We start from the raw sequence: 9,804 nt of genomic DNA on the forward strand, positions 1-9,804 counted from the left end.
TTAAGTGTCAAAACATATGCAAACTATCTTTTTTTTGAGTTTCATACCTAAACTACTGAGAGTGTGAGTTTCATACTTAAACTATCATTTTTTAGTTTTAGAAATAATAAAATCACGTTTTCACTAATTTTTTTTTGTATATTTATACTTTTAGAGAATTATTAATTTATAATATTAATGAGACCATATAATTATATAGAGGGTTTTCTGAAAATACATTATCTTATCGAAATGAATGATTTTTTTCATTGACCCAAAGTGGGACCAAGAGAAATTATTTTCTTAAAAAATTTATTAATTAACCGAGTATTAATTTAATGAGATTTTACTATATTAATGGAAAGGAGACTATGGACCAAGTCTTAAATGATGTGGAAACTTCTATCCGGATTCCAGAAGCAAAATGTGGTAATTTACTCTTTTACCCTCCAATAACAGGATATAAATAACTCTCTTTCTCTGCGCGCCTTTTCCATTCTGCCATTCTGTAGAAGAGAGCAGTGAGAGAATCAGAGAGAAAGCATTGATTCGAAGCAGCGAGCATAAAGAAAAATGGTGAACTTCATGCTGATGATCAAGGCGGAGCTTGATAACATCACCGACCTTCAGCCAATGCGGCTGTGATAATGATAACTTCCGTTACTACTTCAAGGTATCTATAATTTTCAGTATTGATTCTATAGTAAATACACAGGATTTTATCTGCTCGTTAGGTGTTTTTAGGGATATTCAGGTAGTTCACTACAATTTCATGTTCGTGTTGGTGATTTTCTATCCCGAACTTTATATTTTATTCCTTTTATCTGCTCGTGAGGTTCTTGTTTTTTTCTTCTTCTCATTTTGCAACTATTTATTTTTTCCTTTACTTTAGGGTTTACGATTGTTCTAAGTGTGAATTTTCCTTTGAAGATCGATGTAAATGATGATGCCTTATAGCTATTTGTTTAAGGTATCCGCCATAATTTGTAGTTATATTATTGCATTGTCATGTACTCGTGCCTATGTGATTTTCAGGAACATTGATCGAATTGATGTTGATTCAATAGTAAATACGCACACACAGTGGATTTTATCTGCTCGTTAGGTGATTTTTGGGAAGTTCAAGTTGCTCAATGCGATTTCATCTTCATGTTCTGCATTTTTGTGATTTTCTATGCCAAACTATATTTTATTCCTAGTTGAATTTATTTTTTGTTCAATTCGAATGTCGTGTCTATTTATTTGTTTTGTGTTCATATTCGTTTACTTACTATAGGGTTTGCGGTTATTCTACTGTGATATTTTGTGATCTTTCCTTTGAAGATCGACATAACTGATGATGCCTTATAACTATTTGCTTAAGGTATCCACCTCTATAAGTTGTAATTATTTACTTATTTTATTGCATTTGCATGTCTGTGATTTCTCGATGAAGGTTGATCTATTTGATGTTGACTCTATTGTAAATACACACATACTGGATTGTCTCTGCTCATTAGGTGTTTATTTGGGGCTATTGAGGTTACCCATTGCAATTACGTATTCATGTTCTTCATTTTCATGATTTTCGCTGTCGAAAATGTGTTTGTTCCAAGTTGCGACTTAGTTTTATGTTTCTTCTTCTGATGACTTTCGAGTCTAATTCCTTGTTCTGTGTACATATGTATGTGTGTTACCTCCGTAATCATGTTCTAACTGAGGATTCCTCCTAGCTATTCATTTTGGATCTCCAGGAAGCTCATTTCAGTTTCATCATTTTGTTCTTAATTTCCATGACTTTCTTTGTCAAACTATCTATACTATTCCTACTAGTTTCTGTATGAACTTGTAGAGAAAATGAAAGAAGATTTTATTGAATATGAAGCTGTCTTTAAATCCGTGAAATAAGTAACTAACTTCCTAAGAGTGCTTCTTACATTAAGGATATTTATCCAAATGAGATAACTGATGAATACTATCAAGCTAATCTAGTAGATAACCATAAGATCTAATCTGGTAGATAAACAAAAGTGGTGGGGCATAACATCTCTAATAGTTGGACTTAGCTTCTTCGTTTTCATGCATAGTTACTTGTGTTCTGTGTATGAAGTATGTACGTTACTTTGAAGTTTATGATTATTCAACTGTCTTTCTATTTGATTTATCAATGATCTAATTGATGATGCCTTCTAGCTATTCTTTCAGATATTTTCTGGTAGCTCATTCTTTCATTTACTTGAGCTTGATACTTTTAAGTTACTTTGTCAAGCTATCGAGCCTATTCCTACTTCTGAACTTAGGTTTTCAAATTTTGTGTAATTCTCTATGTTCTGTGTAGGAATGCCTGTCTGTTATTTTAAGTTTGATGTTTTCAACCTCTAATTTGCGATTACTCTATGGCTTCTCTATGTGTTCTGTGTGATTGAGCTAGTTGATGTATGTCACCATATGTGCTTTTTAGGGTTCTGCTTGTGCACTGTCCAATTTCACCTTGTTCTTCATTTTCCATGTAAACTGTCAATCTATTCCTAGTTGCTTCTTAGTTTCAATTTTTGTGTCTATTCCCTTGTTTAAGCTCTTGACCTCCAACTTTGTGATTGTTCTATTGCATTTCTATGGATCTCTCAAGTTTATTGATGCATGCCTCTGTAGGGTGTTTTGTATGGCTCTTCTGGTAGCTCATTTCAATTTTTTCTTCTTGCTTTACAGTTTCATGGTTTTGATTGTTAAACTATGTATTTATTCACATTCTTTTCAATTCTCATTTTGATATCCTTGTGTTCTGTTATGGATACATGTATATGTTCAGGATTCTGGTTTTCACCTCAAATGTTGTGATTATCATGCTATTTTTTTTAATGTACTCATTGTGTTATCAAGCTAATTGTTGTGTGCCTCTATATGTGTTTTTTTTTTTGTTTTGGTAAAGTAAGATGTTTCATTCACAAAAGATCATCAAGTAGATGCATAGTTACAAGGGAAGGAAAAAGCATTAACAAAAGAACTAATGAGTCCCTTTTCAGTGTCAATCTAAGACACGGGATCTTACAAAATCCAATCACTGATCAGTGCTAATTACGGTAGTCATAGTAGTCCAGCAAAAAAAGATAAAGTAAGCACTTGGGTTTGAGGGAGTGATTTAGAGTTGAGATTCCATCAAAGCACCTCCTATCGCAGCAGGTATCTTCCTCTAAATCCTTTTATGGCTTTATCAACTCTCCAAAAACTTCATTTCAACTGTGCCTCTATGGTCTGTGGCATGATCCATTTTAAACAAAAAATACAGTAGAACATGCTCCAAAGATCTGTGGATACTGTGCAGTACAATATCAAGTGGTTTACAATTTCCATCTTTTCCAAACACAGATAGCACCTGTATACAAACTGGAAACCTTTCCTATTGAGATTGTCTTGAGTCGAACTTGCTTCATAGGTGTGTCTATTTAGGGATCTTTCGAGTATCGTTCCAATTTCATCTCAAACTATCTATCTTATTCATAGTTGTGATTTAGCTTTTCAGTTTTTCTGTCTATTTCCATGTGTTCATTGTATGCATTGCATACTTGGGCTTTTGACCTCCACTGCAATTCATTTAATGTGCTTCTACATAATTTCTCAGCGTGATTGAGCTAATTGATGGTTGCCACAATAGGTTTCTGTTTGCGGCCCTTGTGGTAGTTCATTCCAATTTTATCTTCCCGTTCTTCATTTTCTTGATTTCTCTTTGTCAAAAACACTCTCTTATCTCAGCTTCTGAATTTTGGTGTCACTATGCTTGTGTTCTGAATGAAGAGTTTTTCTGTTCCAAGTAAATATAATTATTCACTGATAGAGTTGGCTGCCCTGGTCTCATCAAGGCTTGGGCCAATTTCTGAAGCAAAGAGCCAGTCTGCTGACTTCCCAATTGAAAGACTTCTTAAACCTAAGTTCCATGCATCTCCTTCCCTCATTGGAAAAATAGTTGTTACTGAGTCTGAGTAGATCAGGAAGCTTTAATTTCAATGGTGTAAACATCCCAGTTATGCGTCTTTCCAAAACTATAGTACTTTTCCATCTCCCTCTGTAACTGCAAAAATCCTATCAAACAAATCCCACAGATTGAGATGTGTTTCCAAACACTTAAACAATTGGAAATATTAACTGTGCCATTGTGCCATGACCTTTGTCCATATTTTGATTGGCAACCCTTCTCCAAATAACTTATAAGAAACTATTGTTATATAGTTGAAGGTTTCTTATCCCAAGACAGCCTTCTCTTTCATCTTATAGGATCATTTCCACTGTATGAAATCTTATTTACTTTGTTATAATTTATATGACACATTTTCCATTTTGATACATTCCGGAATGTTACACCATCGCACATGAACTTTGTTTTAATTTATACAACACTTCTTCCATTTTAAGACGTCCCGAAGTGTTAAACCTTCTGTCATTTTATTTTTAATGTGTACTGCACTCTCTATCAATATAGTACTACTGAAATTTCCTTTTAGGTATGTTCATGTGAGATAGTACTGCTTCCATAAGTTATTTTTGCCAATTTTTTCTGTGAGATGAAAGCATCCATTTGGTGCCCTACATTAATACCTATTTCATAGTCCATTAAACTTGTTCTTTTTCTTTTGAATTGTGCAGCTTAAGTGTGGCCATTGTGGTGAGATCACCCAAAAAGGAGACTTATGTGAGGTTGGTTGAAACTGTTCCTCTTCCCTTTGGCATGGGCCACACCCACCTTGTCCAGAAGGTGACCTATCATCCTGTTTCCTTTTCTGTGACGATATAATCTACTGCTCCAGACATTTCTTTATGCATATCTGAGTGCATATATGTTAGTTTAGATATGACACAGAGCTAGTTTACACTGAATTTAACATCACTGAGACCGCTTGAAGTTTGAGGTGACGGAGTTAATTAGGATATCTTCAACATTCAGAATGGGTTAAGCCGTAGTAAATGCCCCTGTTGTTGTTTCTTAGCTCCATATGTTGAATAACTTTGATATCCTTGAAGTCTGTTTTGAGTCTTAATTGTTGCCTTCCTTATTGTTTTTTTTTTCCCCCTTTGATGTCCTATTGCTATTTTACAGCTCTTGTTGCTGTTATAGACTTGACTGATTACTAAGTCTTTTGTGATTTTTGTTTCCAGTGCAAGTTCTGTAGCAGTGTTGGTACAGTAACCATGATCACTGGCCTCGGCCGTCCTCTGACTCATGCTGATAGTGAAGCTGGAAAATGTGCACCTTTGATGTTATTTGATTGCAGGGGTTTTGAGCAGCTGGATTATGTTTTCCGAGGAGAATGGGAAGCTGAATCTGTAAGCTCTTCCCTCGCTTTCTGCTTTGGTGTTTCTTAAATTTAAAGAAAATCTTTGTTATAAAAAAGTTGTCGAAATATTAAATATAGGCATAAAATTTCTTTGCCCTGTTAATTCTCCATGTGTTTTTGAGCTGTTGTCGGGGTTCTTTGAATATATTTCTAGTTTCCTTAACGAGGTCATGTATATCCTAGGTAACTTCTTGGAGAATACGTTCTATGTTCTAGAGGTGGCAAGATTAGCTCATGAAATCATAATCCACCCAAGTTTGGGCTGATTATTGGCCTGAACATGTATTAGCTCAGGCCATCAAATTTGGGCTAATATTTAGCCGAAACTGGCCCATGAGAAATCTTGTTGACTATTTTCTAAAGAACTTTTTTTTCCTGATATGTTATATATATAGCTAGATATATTAAAGAAAAGCTATAATTTTATTAGGTACTAAAAGCCTATAAAAGAACAAATAAAACAATTAAAGCTTAGTAAGAATTGACCGAGTTTGGTTTGACCGCTTTTTAGCCCATACTTGTTTACAGCAACTATATCATGAACATAAATATTATGGTTTGTCTTTGGATTTGTTCTCCTTGAATTATATGGGCTTAAACTTGTCTGATTTTGTCAGGTAACATAAAAAACGACTAGGCTAACATTCATTTTTTTTTCCCGAATTGATTTCTCCGTGGCTTGTATTAGCAACTTTTTGGTCAGATGTCTTTGTAACAATTTTTGGTTGCTGAAGAGACTTGCAGTTCTTAGGCTCTATGTCCAATTCTTAGATTTTTCGTGTTATGGGAAATGTCGAGCCAGTTTTAATTTGATTCACTTAATGCAGCTTAAGGGAACGATATTTGAAGGCATTGATTTATCCGGAGATGAGTTTGTTGAGTATGATGAGAGGGGGGAGGCTCCAGTGATGACTTCCAGACCAAGTGCCACTTTTAATATAGTGAAGTAGATCCTCCATTGCTCTATTGTGTGTTGCTGGTACATAGAAAGGGAAGTATAACTGTTTTGCACTGTCAGTGTGTAAGTTGCTAACGGCTGAGGATGGGAGTGTTAGTTTTCGATGTACATTGACACGAACTACTTGCACGAACTTAGATGGTAACTTCCATGAAGAAAACCATTGTTATGGATGTCAATATTGTCTTTCAGGCTTCTTCAGAAGCTCTTTTTAGAAATTTAATGTGAAAGCTTGTAAAACTGTTTGACTGGATCTATAGTGTTTTCACTGTGATTGGTGTTGGTATATCGATATGTGATGGTTACCGCTATTTCCCCAAGCTCTTCTCCGGATTGCTTCTTATGCTCTTCTTTCTCTCTCTGCTGTCTAATTGGTTATACTTCTCTCCTGGCCACATGGTGTGTAGAGTTGTTTGATTGAGCTCCTTTTCCTTTGTCCATTGTGTGAAATACCCCACACACCCCACGCAAATACCCTGCGTCCTTACCCATTTTTGAATGGAAGATGCGGGGCGGCTTTAAGGCAATGTGGGGCAAAGTGATTTTAAGATTGTGCGGGGCGGGGACAGATGCAGGGAGGGTTCAAGTAATTTTTTAAAAAGCTAATGCGGGGTGGGTTGCAGGTCTGTACGGTTTTATGGGGGGTTCAAACTTAATTTTATTTTTTTACATGTTATAAGAGTGGTAGAGCACTCTTCATGAGTAATTTTTTGATTTTTTATGCCATGCCATGAATTGAGGTTAAATGGAACAATGATGATTCATACAGCCGACCCTAACTTGTTTGAAATTGAGATTGATGTGTAGTGGTTATTCTTTTCAATGAATTGTTGTTTTGAGTCGAGGGTCTATTGAAAAGTTTGCGTCAATCCTACCCTTCCTAGATCGCAAGGGGCTATGTTGTTGTTTAACAATTTTTATTGTAGTTATTGTTGTTTAGTTTTATGGTGTTCTGTTGTTTCATATATGTATCTCACTGCAGTTACTGGTGTTTTATTAATTTCTCTGTTTTTGTGCTAAAATTTGTTATCTTTATTTGTTTTTTAGAGAGTAGAAGAGTATAGTTGGATTTAGTTTAAAGAATTGACATTAGAAAAGGGAATATGAGTTTTTCTGATCAACCTCAACCGCCTGTTCCCTCACACTTTATGCAAATGCCATTTGTTGGTGGTGATGCTGGGGACGTTTGGTCTCATTCTTCGATGAATCATGAGATCTTTGAGTCCTATTCTCAGTTTGAGCATGCTCCTCCGTTCAAGAGAATGAGGGAGTTCGGTAGCAATTCGCCGAATTCTGCAGCTTTTTCTGCGATGAATTCTAGAGTAAATCCACCAAATCTTCTTGGAAGAAAAGGGACGAGCCATATATTTTACAAAACCCGTATGTGTGCTAAGTTCTTGGAAGGAACTTGTAGGAATGGGGAACACTGTACATTTGCTCATGGTGTTGAAGATCTGCGGGAGCCTCCTCCGAATTGGCAGGACTTGGTACGTGAAAAGGATGGAGGAGCAGAGAACTGGAATGATGATCAAAAAATAATACATAGGATGAAAATTTGCAAGAAGTTTTATAACGGAGAGGAGTGTCCTTATGGAGATAAGTGTAATTTTCTTCATGAACGTCCTCCAAAATTTAAGACTGACATGCCAAGGCACAGAGAGAGTTCTGCAATAAGTATCGGAACTACTGGAAACAGATGTGATCCCGAGCTGATTGAGATTAGCAAGCATGGAAATGCTGATTCAGATGCTGTCCGTATTAAACCTGTATACTGGAAGACGAAGATATGCAGCAAGTGGGAGACAACAGGTCAATGCCCCTTCCGTGATCGTTGTCACTTTGCTCATGGCCAATCAGGTAAACTAATTTTACACAGTTCATCTCGTTGTTAGTTTGACTCTATGTTTAGTCGTTTTAAAATAGTCTCATATTCTTGCTTTAAGTCTTGCAAAATCCCCTTATGTCTCAATTGTAAAAAGTAAAGGCTGCATAATGAAACAGTAAAAGCTTAAGACGAATAATTACGAGCTATATCACCAAGAAGCATAGCTTTCTGTTGCTAAGCAAGTCTTCTGCTAGAACTGCAATGGCTCAACTGAGACGAGAATCTTGTATAAAATTAGCTACTGTTTTGTTTGTAAGCAAAACAGTTATTCAACGCGTGTCTTGTTTCCTTAAACATGAAAATCTTGACATTAACTCACATTTTGGATTACGTTCATGTATAATTCCAGGAAGTTATCGTGTTGCAATGTCCTTTGACTGATGTTTTGCACATTCACAGCCATTCGTTGTTCTCAGATTATGATTAATCCTATTTCCTGTTACATACATTGTATATGCAATTTCTCTCTTTGGTCATATCTCACATCTAAAACAAGTAACAATGTATTTAGCTTTCAACGTCTAGCCTATGTCTTGGTTTTTATAGGCCTAACATTAAAGTAACTTGGTCGTTACCACTTTTACTAAACACGGAATATGTGAATGGTGGGCTCTATGTGCTATGTATCTCATAAATCTTAAATTTCTTCCCTTTGGCTTTCTATGGCAAAAAATGGGATCTTATCTTATAAGCTCTTTGGTTATTTCTTTTGGCAGAGTTGCAAATGCCTACTGGCCGAGTTGAGATGGATATGTTAACGAATTCTGGCCTCATTACTCCAAGTCCCTTCTCCATTCAGCCTGTTGACTCATCCTCTGTGAACACACTGGTTAATGCTTCTATGCAAGAAGAAAAAGAGGAAAAGAAGATCCATAAATGGAAACTATCCAAGAAAATCAGTCGAATATATGGAGATTGAATCGATGATCTAGTCCCACCCCACCTCCATCCTGATAACGCCGACAACTGATTTTTCAGGTTGCATTTTATTAACTCTTTTATGCCCAATGGACGAATTCCAGCAAGGATCAGAAACTACGGGGAGATTATAACCGTCTCGTTTCATCGAACAGTTGATGTGTTTGTTATATAAGTTTTTATATTTGGTTTCAACAGTTAGGTATTTGAATTTGAATCTGCATATTTTTTTGTTTATAGAAAACAAATAATGTAACATCTATGGGATTTCCATAGAGAGAGACAGAAACATTCATTATTTTATTTATTATACTTTTATCTGAGCTTTTGGTTTATTTCTGGTCTGTAGAGACACTCCTGTTTTTGACTATTATGTTTTTGGGAGCTTAGAAATGTTTTTTTTTTCAAAAAAATATGTTTTTGAAAAGCATTTTTGAAAGGAAAAATAGCCTGTTTGTTCATGCTTTTTTTGAAGGCTAAATGTACTTGTGTTTTTCAAGAAGTGCTTATTTAGAAACACTTATTACATGTTTGATCAAACACTAATTATCGTCTAAAATTCTAGAGGTGGCACGATTAGCCCATGAAATCATAATTCGCCCAAGTTTTGGCTGATTATTGGCCTGCACATTTATTAGCTCAAGCCATCAAAATTTGGGATAATATAAGCCCAAATTGGCCCATGAGAAATCTTGTCAACTATTTTCTAAAAAACTTGTTTTTCGTGATATGTTATATACATAGCTATATTTAAGAAA

The 9,804-nt window shown here is 35.5% G+C and overlaps 1 protein-coding gene and 1 pseudogene across 2 annotated transcripts; both read left to right on the top strand.

The window, feature by feature from the left end:
- Positions 1–496: 496 nt before the first annotated feature.
- Positions 497–6,496, top strand: LOC125818263 (uncharacterized; annotated as a pseudogene). The gene is made up of 4 exons (XR_007442357.1): positions 497–652; positions 4,597–4,705; positions 5,107–5,274; positions 6,113–6,496. The product of XR_007442357.1 is annotated as an uncharacterized LOC125818263 (transcript).
- An 895-nt stretch (positions 6,497–7,391) lies between these two features.
- On the top strand, positions 7,392–9,115 carry LOC125818253 (zinc finger CCCH domain-containing protein 39-like). The gene is made up of 2 exons (XM_049497799.1): positions 7,392–8,100; positions 8,845–9,115. The coding sequence occupies exons 1-2, from the start codon at positions 7,392–7,394 to the stop codon at positions 9,045–9,047; spliced, it is 912 nt and encodes a 303-aa protein (XP_049353756.1). The 3' UTR covers positions 9,048–9,115.
- The last annotated feature ends 689 nt before the right edge of the window (positions 9,116–9,804 follow it).

Source organism: Solanum verrucosum, unplaced genomic scaffold (assembly GCF_900185275.1).
Source record: "Solanum verrucosum unplaced genomic scaffold, falcon-dt-bn FXZP01000253.1, whole genome shotgun sequence".
NCBI lineage: Eukaryota > Viridiplantae > Streptophyta > Magnoliopsida > Solanales > Solanaceae > Solanum > Solanum verrucosum.

Coding starts and splice junctions, on each gene's coding strand:
- LOC125818253 (XM_049497799.1), top strand. CDS start 7,392: ATGCAAATGCCATTTGTTGGTGGTGATGCTGGGGACGTTTGGTCTCAT. Junction 8,101..8,844: donor CTTTGCTCATGGCCAATCAG/GTAAACTAATTT, acceptor TTCTTTTGGCAG/AGTTGCAAATGCCTACTGGC.